This window comes from Danio rerio, chromosome 13, assembly GCF_052040795.2.
Source record: "Danio rerio strain M-AB ecotype USA chromosome 13, GRCz13ab, whole genome shotgun sequence".
Taxonomy (NCBI): Eukaryota; Metazoa; Chordata; class Actinopteri; order Cypriniformes; family Danionidae; genus Danio; species Danio rerio.
Window position 1 is genome coordinate 12,769,546 of NC_141033.1, and position 14,429 is coordinate 12,783,974.

General features: G+C 36.9%; 2 protein-coding genes across 2 annotated transcripts; both read right to left on the reverse strand.

Moving 5' to 3' along the window:
- Nucleotides 1–567: 567 nt before the first annotated feature.
- adh8a (alcohol dehydrogenase 8a) lies at nt 568–6,966 on the reverse strand. The gene is made up of 9 exons (NM_001001946.4): nt 6,854–6,966; nt 5,889–5,990; nt 5,675–5,813; nt 4,623–4,710; nt 4,323–4,542; nt 1,383–1,646; nt 1,147–1,279; nt 933–1,071; nt 568–849 (listed from the first exon to the last, which is right to left on the reverse strand). The coding sequence occupies exons 1-9, from the start codon at nt 6,869–6,871 to the stop codon at nt 819–821; spliced, it is 1,134 nt and encodes a 377-aa protein (NP_001001946.3). The 5' UTR covers nt 6,872–6,966; the 3' UTR covers nt 568–818.
- A 4,501-nt stretch (nt 6,967–11,467) lies between these two features.
- On the reverse strand, nt 11,468–13,803 carry fam241a (family with sequence similarity 241 member A). Its single transcript, NM_001020775.1, is given in 2 exon segments — nt 11,468–13,171; nt 13,562–13,803. Coding segments are annotated over 2 exon segments (414 nt in total). The 5' UTR covers nt 13,694–13,803; the 3' UTR covers nt 11,468–12,889.
- Between the last annotated feature and the right edge of the window lie 626 nt (nt 13,804–14,429).

A 14,429-nucleotide genomic window follows, 5' to 3' on the forward strand; every position in this document is an offset into this window, starting at 1 on the left:
AGAGCTATATGATGTCCTGTAGCTTTTTTGGCAGTTTGATCATCTTTTCTGTACAATAACTTTTGTTTTTGCTTCTCACACACATGTTGATTTTAGGTTAATTGCATTGACACGCTGTTTTATTAACAAAAGGCTTACAGATTTAAAGTAGAGTTGATAATAAATAGTCAAATGTATTTGGATTGTCAGAATCGACCAATGTTTATGTCATATAAGGTCAGAAAGGATTCAGTCATGAGCAGCTGGAAAACCTTTCTGCAGTCAGGAGATCATCTGTGCTGAATTACTGTAGCAGTTTCTCACATCGTTTCACTTCTAGCCAGACAGAACCAGAGTACCAAATTCTAAACCGTTATTTTGATCCAGACCTTTCAGAAATCATTTCAGTGTGTGTTAAACTGGCTGCATTTAGTCCAAGCAATCCGTCTGTCTTAAATGTTTCTTCAGAATAGTCTACAGCTGCATTTTTCTGGAGCTTCTTAACTTTCCAATGTTGAAATCTGGCTCGGAGAAGAGAAATAAACTATTTTGACGGCATCATAAATTGGTTACACAAAACCTCTTGAATGATTTATATATGCTTGTCTCTTTTTTATTTGCCAAGGATTACTTTTTCTTGCAAAATATTTCAGAAGCGTTTTGCCTTGCAGATGAATAGAACAGTGTTTAGTGTTAAATGTTTACATGCACTTATGAATCACTTCATAAAGCAGATGCAATATGCCATTAAAGAGGATCATGGAATGCAAACAGCTGCAGAGAAAGCTAATCACAATAACTGTAGTGTAGAAACTGGTCCTGTGACGACAGTTTGCTTCTCATTTGGATACAGTCATGATGGTTCGAATGCTGTGAGATAGAAATCAAAAGGTTAGTATTTTTGTTTTTAACCATATTAACCTCACACACACACAAAAAAAGACGAATGTTACCCTTGTCCAGTTTTCATGAGGTTGATGGCATCGTTGACCTGCTCCAGATTCATTTTGTGGGTTATAAACTCATCAAGCATTATTTTGCCAGACATGTAGTCACGAACCAGTTTCGGAACTGAATCCTTGCACTTAAAACCTTTACAAAAACAGATATACTTACAGACATTTTACTCTGAAAGCTTTAGAAAGCACTGGTGGGTAGTTTACATACCTCCAAACAGAGATCCTTTCCAGGTTTTCCCATATATGAGCTGAATTGGCTTTGCAGAAAAGTCTTGCACATTAGTCCATCCAACCACAACGCTCACACCCCAACCTTTAGCACACGACTCCAGCGCACTTCTCTGAGGTCAAAGATGTTGTTTATATTCGCACAAAGAAAGACTGCGAGTACTGAAAAGCTTTTAAGCGAATAACTAATTCACCTTTTTACAAGTCAGGTCTTACCATTACTTCAGTGTTCCCCGTGCACTCGATTGAGAAGTCCACTCCTCCTCCATTGGTCATTTCTATCAGCACTTCAGAGATGGGTTTATTGTATGCTTTCGGATTCAGGAAATCTGTGGCTCCAAACACCTTGGCCTTCTCAAACTTCTTTTCATTGATATCCACAGCAAAGATGCGAGATGCTCCGGCGTTTTTACAGCCCATGACTGCAGCCAGACCGACAGCACCGAGTCCGAATACAGCACACACAGAGCCTGGAGTAACCTAAACACAAACTACTATTGTAATGCTCATTCGTTGCAATGTAACATTCCCAATAGTATGCAAACTTGGATTTGCAAGCTGAGACTGCATATCTCAGTCAGACACAATACACTCAATGGAGCGAGTGACGTCACTGTAAGGCAGTGGTCTCAAACTCAATTCCTAGAGGGCGACTGCTCTGCATAGTTTAGCTCCAACCCACACCTGCTTAATAGTCTCTAGTAGTCTTGAACACCTTGATTAGTTGGATCAGCTGTGTTTGATTAGGGTTGCAGCAAGGAATCCAGTTTGAGGCTTAAGGCGTACTTACACTATGTACAGTTGCCTTGAACCGGGCTAAAGCACACTTGGCCCCCCCCCCCACGGCCCGCACTCACATTACATTTGGGCCTGGGCACGCTTACGTCATCGATGATGCGCTGTTCAGAAGAAGCGCTTTCGCTCAGCACAGTGGAGATTTCTTCAGTTATATTGTTTGTCATTTGGGATGCGGTGACACGGAGTCAAATATTTTGCCGAACAGATCAGCCACTTTTGATGCACATAAACAATCATAAAGTCCTTGTGATGCAGGAATTAGGAAGTTTGCTAAAGGTGCAACTGTCTTTCAGTGAGGGGTTGGAGTCTTTAATAATCTACGACAGTTTGCATTCATTGAACAGTATAATGATTAATTAGTCCATATCAAACAGTCCCTTAAAATTCACGTCTTCAGTTTTAGGCTCAGGGAGATAATAAAAACTACTGCTGTTTCTGCTGATATATAGATTGATTATTTAAAACAGGAACAGTAAATTAAGAGTATTTTTTTTATTTTAGGAAAACTACCCATTCAGTAAACATCTGAAACGCATGAATATTCAAGTGGTATAAAAACATTAACTTAAAGTGGAAGTATAGCAGTCAGTCAAGTTTACATTATTTTGTAAATTGCTTTTCACTTTAATGAAAACATATTAAACACTCGATTAATGTAACCATTTTTAAGAAAAGGGCATGTTTTACTATGACTTTTAGTGCAAGGGCGCTGCCATCTTGGAATATCGCTTTGTCTGATGTCACGGGGTTGGTTCTGTTTCCTAAAAACTATAGTAAAACATGCTGTTTTCTGCAAAATGGTTGCAATAATCGAGTTTGCAATATATATTTTCACCAAAGTGGAAATCAATTTACAAAATAATGAATAATATCTTGACTGACTGCTTCACTTCCAGTTTAATGGGAAACTGAGAAATCAAAATCCCTTTGATCTTTTGGTTGTGGTATTATAAAAACATTCTGTGTGGATTTAGAACTCCAAAAACAGCTTATATTGAAGCCAATCTGCCAAAATGACAGGTTGTAAAACTGTGAAAGTTGTGAAACGTCTTTTAATAGAGAAGATCCACGTCTACTTCTACATCAATGTCTGTTTAGCTCCACCCAAGAAAAATGAGACAAATCACGCACAAAAATACAACAACCATTAATTACGATTTCCGCTTAAGAAAACACTGTGCAGTGCTAAATAGTGGAAAAAAGTCATTGCATTCCTTCTAATTTTAATCATTGCAGAAATGCTAAATTTATATTGGTGCCCTCACAGCTGTCCTTTCGAAATTGTTTATGATAAATATTGACAAAAATAGGAGCAGTGGGCATTTATTTCCTAATCTACAATTTACCATATTCAAATGGTATGTTCACATGGGTCGTAGGGATTAAAACAGGAGAGAAAATAGCCTATTACTATTTTAAATAGAACAGTACAAATAAAATTACCCCTTTAAAATCTAAAGTAAATATTTTAATCTTGTAAATAAGATTTCAGTTAATCAATAAAGGCTTTTTATTTGTTTACTACCAATTTAAAACCAATAATACACTCCCTGACAAAAGTCTAGTAGATCATTTAGAAAAGTGGCAAAAGGTTGATTTTTTTTTTGATGAATCATCTGTTGAACTGCATCCCAATCATCACAATAACTACAGAAGACCTATTGAACCTGCATGGACCCAAGATTCTCACAGAAATCAGTCAAGTCTGGTAAAAGAAAAATCATGGTTTGGGGTTACATTCAGTATGGTGGCGTTCGAGAGATCTGCAGAATGAATGGCAACATCAATACCCTGAGGTATCAAGATATTTATGCTGCCCATTTCATTACAAACCACAGGAGAGGTCAAATTCTTCAACAGTATCAGTATAGTATAGTAATTAATATGATATTTGGGCTATTGTAGAGATGTATGCTTGCAGTCATCCAAGCTCATGGGAGTCATACACAATATTAATTCTTTTTCCACTGCAGCATGACTTTATATTCTATACTGTACATTATTTCTGTTAAGTGACAAGACTTTTATTAAATAATTAAAAATCAAGGCATGGTCATATTTTATTTTGGTAAAATCAACATAATCTAGAGGCTTTTGTCTTTCAAATAAGCCACTTCTGTTACCAAATGATTAACTAGAAGTCAAGTCATTTGTTGTTCCTAAAACTTGAATGGGCGACAAGACTTTTGTCAGGTAGTGTACATCCACACAGCTGTGATGAATTTCTAATGCTTGCTTTTCCTAAAGTGTTCCTGCCCTCTCTTGAAATGTTCTGTTTATATAAAGCAAATATTTAGTTATAAAAAGCCAAGACATTAATTCAAGTGCATTTTCAGTTGTAACAACATCTATACACACCCCAGCTGTGTTGACTGCAGCTCCATAACCAGTAGTGATGCCGCAGCCGAGCAAAAACACGCGGTCGAGAGGAGCATTTTCGTCAATCTTTGCCACAGCATTTTGGTTGATGACGGTGTACTCGGAGAAGGTGCTGGTTCCCATGAACTGCAAGATGGTCTGGCCACGGCAAGTGAAGCGGCTTGTAGGTTCAGCCATAATGTCATGATATTTAGTTGCCCTGCAAGAGGGATAAAACATTGATGGTTTGCCAAATGAAAAATAAGAGGTCAGCTGTAATGCTTTCTGCTCGTTTCTCACCAGCTGCTTTCACACAGGTTTGTTTTTGGACACTTGCAGAACTTGCATTTTCCACACTGAGAGAGGAAGAGGGGGATGACCTTATCACCTGTTCACCAAAGCACGCAGAAAGATTAACTGAATAAGATTCTCTGAATGTATTTATTCAGACAACATGAGGGGGAGTAAACAATGATTGTTTATTTTAAAGCATACTTCACCCAAAAACTAACACTTTGTTTACTCACCTTCAGGCCATTAAAGATTTTTTTTTTGCAATATATTTTTGGCTGTAAATGGGCTCTTTGATGATTCATAAAATGTACATTGAATGAGTACATTGAGAGTAAAAAAAACTAGGTAGGTACCTAGGTATGTAGGTAGGCAGGTAGGTGGATGGATGGATGGATGGATGGATGGATGGATGGATGGATGGATGGATGGATGGATGGATGGATGGATGGATGGATGGATGGATGGATGGATGGATGGATGGATGGATGGATGGATGGATGGATAGATAGATAGATAGATAGATAGATAGATAGATAGATAGATAGATAGATAGATAGATAGATAGATAGATAGATAGATAGATAGATAGATAGATAGATAGATAGATAGATAGATAGATAGATAGATAGATAGATAGATAGATAGATAGATAGATAGATAGATAGATAGATAGATAGATAGATAGATAGATAAGATGAGATATACCTATACCTGTGCCTCCTAGGCAATATTATGAGGACTTGTGAAGCAGATTGATTAATTAGTAAATAATTAAGATAGCCATTGATTTGTGTTTTATAAATCATCAAAAACCATGAATTAAGCTACAGATATTTATTTAATGTTTTATTGAGGGAGTTTCAACCCAAGTTTGGTTCAAAAAATGTGGTTATTTTATCATTATTTCAAACTTACAAGCTTATATTTGACCCAAATTTGTGTTGAGTCAACAGTTCTTGTAGCTTCATCTCAAGTGGCCTGAAGGTGAGTTCATTTTTAAAAATTGTTATCCCAAATAAATAGATAAATCAATATAGAAATGAGTTTAAATTTGTGACCTGGTTTGTAATCAGTGACTCCAGGCCCAACACTCTCCACTACACCAGCGCTCTCGTGTCCCAGTACGACAGGAAAACCTCGCTTGTCCCCATCAACCAGATGGTAAAGGTCGGTGTGACAAAGTCCTGTAGCTATAACCTTTAGAACAACCAATACAGGTTAACAGTATTACTCTGTTTAACGATTTTATATCTTTCATGGAACATTTCCCACCTTAATTCGTATTTCTCCTTCCTGTGGTGGGGCAACTTCTATTTCCTCCATCATCAGAGGAGCCTTGGGCTCCCAGGCAACAGCGGCCCGACATTTGATCACCTTCGGCATACAGAAGAAATTGGCTCAGCTTGTTTTATATATTTAATGATTGACTACAGATGTTTATATAACCGCTGCTGTGCTTAAGCGTTGCCTGATCTGCTCTCCAACTGTAGTTGGAGCTTGTCCAGCTGTTTGGTTTGGAAGCATCAAGTGGAAATATGAAACATCTGTTTTTAGCTACACATTTCACAATCTCAGATAAATATTAACCCGATCAAATTACCTGTGAAAGAAAACTTGAATGCTAGAATACAAAAAAAATACTTTGGAATGGCCTAAATACATAAAAAATAATAATAATGAAATAAAATAAATCTGCACAGTAGAATTATTTGATATTGATATATTGCATATATCATATATTTGCACAGTAATTGTGTGTGTGTGTGTGTTTGTTAAAAATGCTGGGTTGTTCCAGTCTATTTTTGTGTAAAATATGCACAAACTGCAGGGTCAAAGGTTTGGATTGTACATATTTTATCCATATAAGTTCAAACAATTGTACATTTTTAGGTGTACACACACACAAACACACACAGCATTGTAATCAGCAGTGCAGAAAGGCAGTCCAATACATTAATATGCATAAAGCACTATGCGTAGATCTTAGATTTTTCATTTGCATTTAAAAGAATAGCTAACAGTAAATTTATTGGATGGCTTAAGGCATCCCCAACAGAGACAGAATTATAAAATCTTGAGCATTACATTTAGATAGACTATAGATTAGCTGTATTTGATCCTTGTCAATAAATCATTGAAAATGAGCTTCTGTGTATAAAGGGACTGAAGTCTTATTAAAAATGCATTAACTTCTCTGCAGCACAAATGAAAAGAGACCAAAAGACAGGTGCACAAACCTTCCCTGCAGTGGCCATTTCCCAGTGTAGTCGTATTGCTGTGATGAATGAAAAGAGAGAAAGAGATTCTCTGGTGATTGTTTTTATACTCTAGTTTTATAAGGATGACGCAATTTCTCTCTATCTCTCTCTCCCCTCCCTCTCTCTCACCCCTTTTCTCTTTCTTTTATTGAACTGTAACTTATTAATATAGGTCTACATGAAGAATAGATATAGAATAATGGTTTTTGTTGCTTGCAATTAACTTACACAGTGACCAATAAGATTTACACAATAAGTTGAAGGTCATTTTTCCTGAGCATATCGAATACACATGAACATAATTTAATTTCTAATGTGCTAATGGTTCACGGTATGAATGGTATGTATATATGTATTCATTCATTTTCTTGTCGGCTTAGTCCCTTTATTAATCCGGGGTCGCCACAGCGGAATGAACCGCCAACTTATCCAGCAAGTTTTTACGCAGCGGATGCCCTTCCAGCCACAACCCTCTCTGGGAAACATCCACACACACACTCATACACTACTGACAATTTAGCTTACCCAATTCACCTGTACCACATGTCTTTGGACTGTGGGGGAAACCGGAGCACCCGGAGGAAACCCACGCGAAGGCAGGGAGAACATGCAAACTCCACAGAGAAACGCCAACTGAGCGGAGGTTCGAACCAGCGACCCAGCGACCTTCTTGCTGTAAGAACATACACAGGCACGCACGCACGCACACACACACACACACACACACACACACACACACTATATATATATATATATATATACAGGCTAGGTTCACTTACCATCTGCTAAACCACAAAATCTCGGTTGATTAAAACCTGCTTATTTTGAACGGTTCCAAAACAGATGAGAAGAGTTAAGAGGTAACTTTAGAGAGTTACATTTTTAACAGATCGCTGATGAGAACAATAGGGAGGAACGTTTTACAGAGGTGGAGTTGGAGGTTTTAATGCTGCCGGATACAAGCAATTAAAGCTGATACTAAGAAAACAAAGAGCTGCTTTAGTGAAGGATAGAAATATAACCAGGTAGCAAGAATTCTGGCCCAGATTTGGCATAAATCTGGCACAGCAGGCATTCATTCGGCAACATGTGGGCCAAACAAGACCTTGGTTTGGCAGAAGTGCCACCATCTTTAAGGCGGCACACAATACTTGGGCCAGTTGTAAAATGTAGTATTTGGCCCAGATGTTAATAATTGATATATAGGCTATGTTGCCCAGAGATAGGTTGCGGCTGGAAGGGCATCCGCTGCGTAAAACATATGCTGGATAAGTTGGAAGTTAATTCCGCTTTGGTGATTCCAGATTAATAAAGGGACTAAGCCAAAAAGAAAATGAATATGGGCTATGTAAGGTCAAATGTCTTGACCCACATTTTTATTATTTTTAAATAAAGGAGAAAAAATCTACCAATCAGCTCGCTTCGAGAAAAAGCACGCCCATAGCACACCTAAAGTGCAATGATTATTGGGTTTATCAATTTCATTGAGGTCGTGACACACCAACATATCTGGCCCAAGTCAGACCCAGTTAAGGGTTATTAACTTGGCCGAGACTTGGCCTAAATATGGTCAATGTTTGGCTCTTGTCTGGAAGCCAGACTTGGTCCAGTCATGTACAGTAATTCACTGCGTCATGTGGGCCAAGCCAAGCAAAAGCTGATTGTGTGGGCCAGAGATACTTTGTTTTGTGGGTAAGATAAGAAATAGATAAGAAAAACGATTCAAGCATTTACTTTTCCTGCCATCATTTCTTAAAGTTACAAAAATAATGTATGATTAGACTATGGTTTAATAAACCAATGCTTCTCATGGAATGTAATATTTAAATACTGAAGCTATGTATTAAACACTTTGTAATATTTTTTCTTCATAGCTCATAAGAGGACTATGGTCTGCCTGACTGGTGTGAGCCACCAAATACCTTTGCTTACCCAATCTGAGGAGCTGTTAGGTCCCTCAATAAATGGTGACCACTGACCAGAGGTTGAATTATTGGACCTTCCAGAAACCACACCATCTTCAACAGTTGTAAGTGATTGTTGTCTGGTACCTTTAGTTGCTTTTTATGTTTTTTGTTTTGCATGCAGGTGATGGTCCTTCTACCCCTTCCAGCCGCAACCCAATACTGGGAAACACTCATACACTCTCACATTCACACTCATACACTAGGACCAATTTAATTTATTCAATTCAACAATGTCTTTAAACTGTTTGGGGGAACCAGAGCACCCGGAGGAAACCCAAACCAACATGGAGAGAACATGCAAACTTCACACAGAAATGCCATCTGGCCCAGCCGGGACTCAAACAAGCGACCATCTTGCTGTGAGGCAACAGTGTTAACCACTGAGCCAACGTGTCGCCCACAATCTTTATTTATTTATTTTAATTATGGCGTTCTAGTTGCAGAATTTTAAAGATTGAGCTGTATGAGGTCCATATTCAAAGTCACATGGAGATGAACTTCATACTGCTTAAAATTTAGGCCTTTAAAAAAAAAGGCAAAAGCAAAACCTGAAATAGTGGACCATTACCTTAGGGAAGATAATATGTTTCATGTTGTACAAAGGTGTGTGAGTGTATATAAAGCAATGTAAAAAAAAAGACAATTTTATTTCAGGAAATAAGGAAATGAACAGTGCTTCGGTGCAAACTATTTATTTAAACATATTTTTGAGAAATGATGTCTTCTAGCACTCTTCCATCTATTTGGTCTGCTTTAGTTTCCCCAGTCTGAATCGTATCTGTAGGTTCAAGGTGTCATCATAAAGGGCGGATAAGGGTATTTGTACCCCTCTGGCCCCCAGCCAGTAACCAATGTGATGTCCAGTAATGATTGAAGTGTATAATACAAATATAGTAAAACAAATAAAAACACTTTGTGTAAAGTAAAATGGATTCTGTTGAAATGTGTAGCAAAATAATGCCTAAAAATTCTGCCATCATGTACTGACCCTTAATGTTAATAATGTCATATGTATGTCATATTAGCTATTTAGTGGAAGCAGTAATGAATGTAATAGTTGTAACACCAAAAGATTAAGGACTGAAAATTGAGTTGTTACCAGCACATGTATACTATGGGCAGATTTCCAATTAGTCTCATTTTTTGAATGAAGGCGCTTTAAATGCTGGTGCTATTAATGCACCCAATAACAACTGGAAAGCCTAAAATGTTATCAAGTGTGCATTGTGAATAGATGTATAGATATAAATATTATGACTACATCGTAAAATAGAAAAGGACAAAGCTGCTCACTTTTGTTCTCCTTTTTTGCTCTTTCATTCTCTCTGCACACATTGTTTTCTGTATGTGTGTGTGTGTATACATACATATATATACATATATATATAAACATATACATATATACATATACATATATATACATCTACATATATTTATTTATATATATAATATATTTATATTTTGCCTTTAAGTGACAAAGCACTTTAAACATTTGTCAATATTAAGTCTTTAAATCACATAAAATCTATTCAAATTTACCATTATCACAAATTATTAAGTATAATCTAAGCCCAGGTCAGAATAGGTTGTGAAACGACAGCAGATTTCGACATTTTATATTCACAAATGTTATGGAAAACATCGACATAGACACTTTCATTTAATTTGTGGATGGAGACTCAGTGGTTAGCACTGTCGCCCCACAGTAAGAAGGTCACTTGTTCGAGCCCCTGGGCCAGTTGGCATTTCTGTGTGAAGTTTGATTGTTTTCCTTGTGTTCGTGTAGGTTTTAGGTTTCTTCCGGGTGCTCCTGTTTCCCACACAGACATGCAGGCACTTGGAAGGGCATCTGCTGTGTAAAACATATGCAGGATAAGTTGGCGGTTCATTCCGCTGTGGCAACAAAGCCGAATGAAAATGGAATGAATGAATGATTAGTGGATTTCTACAAGGAAAAAGGCAACTGCAATTATTTTAAAGCATGATTGTTTTTATTATGATAACCCAGGTTTTTAGTTGAATTACATTGCAGAATGATTTATAATGTATAAAAAAAACAACTCAATTAAAATAATTTAATCAATACAAGTATCCCTCATTAAACCCACCACCAGCAAATAAAAAATTGTGGCAAATACGTTGGTAAAATGAAAAGTACAGCACATGAGATGCAGATGAACACTGAAAAGAATCACATCAAATCAAAAGTTGGCATCATGTCAGCAATTATGTCACATTACAAACAAAGTAGTTTTTCTCAAAATCTGTACCAAAAAATAATCAAAATCAAATATGATTTTCATGAGTATGACATCATCTTGCAAAAATATTCACAGTTACATAAACAGCAGGTAATTAACCGTGCTTAAAAAGTTAAATCATTTAATAATAATCAAATGTAGTATTTCAAAAAGCATTAAGTGCTATTAAAACAGCCTTTATATATTTCTGATTCTGAATATCCTACAAAACAAACTGTTTCAAGATATTTCTACTAAATATGTTGTATTTATGAAATCATCATTTGATTTCATTAATATTCATATTGCATTATTTCTTTAACAGACAGCATAAGCAGATTGAAAAGAGATAGTTCACCCCAAAATTACAATTCTTAGTTTCTTTATGATGATAGAGAGAATTTTGATGGATGTTGGAAAGCAGCAGGCATTGATATTCATAGTGTGTGCACAATATATGAAAATTATCATTATAACGATAATAGTATATGCAATGATTTTGTTTTACTACTGCTAACCGTTTAAAACAGGGGTGTCCGAACTTAGTCCTGGAAAGCCAGTGTCCTGCAGAGTTTAGTTCCAACCTCAATCAGACACACCTGGGCTAGATGATCAAGCTGTTACTAGGCTTTCCAGAAACATCTGTACAGGTGTGTTGAGGCAAATTGGAGCTAAAATCTGCAGGACACCGGCCCTCCAAGACTGAGTCTGGACATCCCTGGAACAAAACATTCTTCAAAATATCATCTTTTGTATACAACAGAAAAAAAAAGGTTTGGTACCAGTAAATGCTCAGTCCATTTTTAATTTAGGGTGAACTGTCCCTTTAAGAAACATCAGTTAATAAACAAATCCAAAAATACAGTGCATAACGTAGATCTTTTTCATGATAGGTTTGGTTTTAATACAGATTCCTCCTCTGCTCAGACTCTTGGAGAACTGTATTTAATTCAAACTGTCAGACGAAGTCCAAAAATACCCCAGCAGCCCCAGAACATTCACATGCAGTAGTATTAACACATTCAAGTTTTAACTCAGAATAATTATTCATCCCTGTTAGATTTCCTAACACATCTTAAAAGGGATAGTTCACCCAAAAATGAAAATCGACTCACTATTTAATCACCCTCAAGTTATTTTAAAGCTTTGTGAGTTTCTTTGTGCTACCAAACACTAAAGAAGATATTTTAAAGAAAGCTGAAAACCTGTAACCATTGACTTCCATAGTATTTATTTTTTCTACTTTGGAAGTCAATGGTTACCAGTTTCCAGTCTTTTTTATCTTCTTTAGTGTTTAAGTGAGTAAATGACAAAATCATTTTCAGTTTCGGATGAACTATCTCTTTTATAAAGAATGAGGAAGGTTGCCCTCTAGTGCAATTGCGTAGAGAAAACAGGACTGAAACCTGGGAACACATCAGCAATACATTCAACAAGGATACCACTTTCATTTCAAATGACTGTCAAGCTGATATGTACAACCAGTTATAATAAAGCTCTTCAACCTGTACAGGTTACGACAGTCATCCTATCTCTATGCACCAATCAGGAGTGAAGGGAAGCATGCTTTTCACAAATGCCTTATGCATGAAAGCGCATAGACTGGTGGAATCATTCTAGCAATTAAAGTAAATCCTCTGATTATCTTCAATAATTCACCTTCTTGAATATATACCCACATTACAAGAAAGCAAACAACACCCGCGTAAACGGAGTTGTGGAGCTTGTCGTTTACAGAAAGGAGTCTCAATCTCCTCTCTACTGGCTGTAAGTGGCAAAACTGTCCTTCATCTGTATATTCTCGTCTGCTATTTCTGGATGTAAATGATAATGATGCACAGAGTTCCCACGAGGCCAAGCGCTTGGATACCAAGGAACCACAAAAGCAACCAAAACACCAGCACGACCACCGGCTCCACAATCTTCTCTCCGAAGTAGAGCTGGGTGAATCCAAGACCCCTCAAACACTTGTTGAGCTCCCCGAACAAAGTGCCCATCTTCTCACAGTCATCCACCTGTGGGGCCTCCGGTTCAGCTGGTTCCTGCGATGGCTCAGCATTGTGTGGTCTATCTCTTCCCCTGGGGTCATTCTGAGCGCAATGACAGAGTAATTATACAGTAATTATACAGGGTGTAAAACACTGACACCATTTGAGTGTCTGTGGGAGTGTGTTTATGTTTGTAATATGTACTGTCGCTATATATAGCAAGGCAAAAAAAAAAAAACAGGTTGGTATACTTGGGTTTCGTCATTTCGTTATGTTGAGGCTTAACAGAACTCCTTATGTTATACCAAATGAATGTGACAACATTGCAAAACAGCTATTTATAGAGCTGTTGATACACAAGGGGAAGGCAGGGCTGTTTCTTAGTTACTGATAAAAAACAACAGACTATTCTAAAACTTTTAACTCGTAGTATACAAGTATAATTTAAAAAAAACAAGTCAGGTTGGTCGAGATGTACGTTAAGAGTCTTACCAGTTCTCTGTGTGTGTGTTTGACAGCGCGCTCATGCTGGTGTCGACACCCGCTCCGTTCTCGCGTCCCGGTTAAGAAGTCTCGATGATGACGTGTCTCCGCATCATTTACGATACGATTAGTATTTGACATATTAATGCTAAAAACAGAATGATTAATTTTGACCTGAGACGGGGCCGAAGGGCTGGGAAACAGATGGCTTGTTGGAGATACTTCCGGTGTTGGCTGTCAACAGACGGCGCAGCCTGACGTCACAAATCACGGTCAAAATAAGAGTTGTGGTGTTTTATTTACCTGTTTTTTTAAACCCCTGGCAACTAAGTTTATGCCTTTTGATTGTATACTGTTAATACAGTTTCAGTGGGTAAAAAGTGATATATTACAATTTTACGTCTACCTTATCTCCTTAAAAAAGTTTTTAAAAAATGCAAATTACAATAAAATAACATATATATGTACATATATATTCACATTGCGTCCTTAAAAAGTAACTAACACATTTAGTTACGTTTTTAAATGACTACAGATTGCCATATATTACTTTTTTCCCAACACTGAGTTGCACTCATTTAAAAAAAAAAATTTTTTTAGATGTAAATACATTTTACAGTTTGTGGTTTGCGGTAAGTTTGTACAACTTACATAATAAAGGGGGAAAGTTGTCATTGCATGTCGTGTCATGTGAACGTTACAATAATCTTTAAATTTAGAGAAAAACAAAAACACGTGCATTAAGAATAGATGGGTGTTAGAATAAGCATGAACAAAAACATTTCCTTCTTTTAATATAGTTTAATATAATTATTAACTTACACATAGGCTGTAGATCTATATACAGTTATAGAAGTGCAAAGGCTGTGTTTTAAAA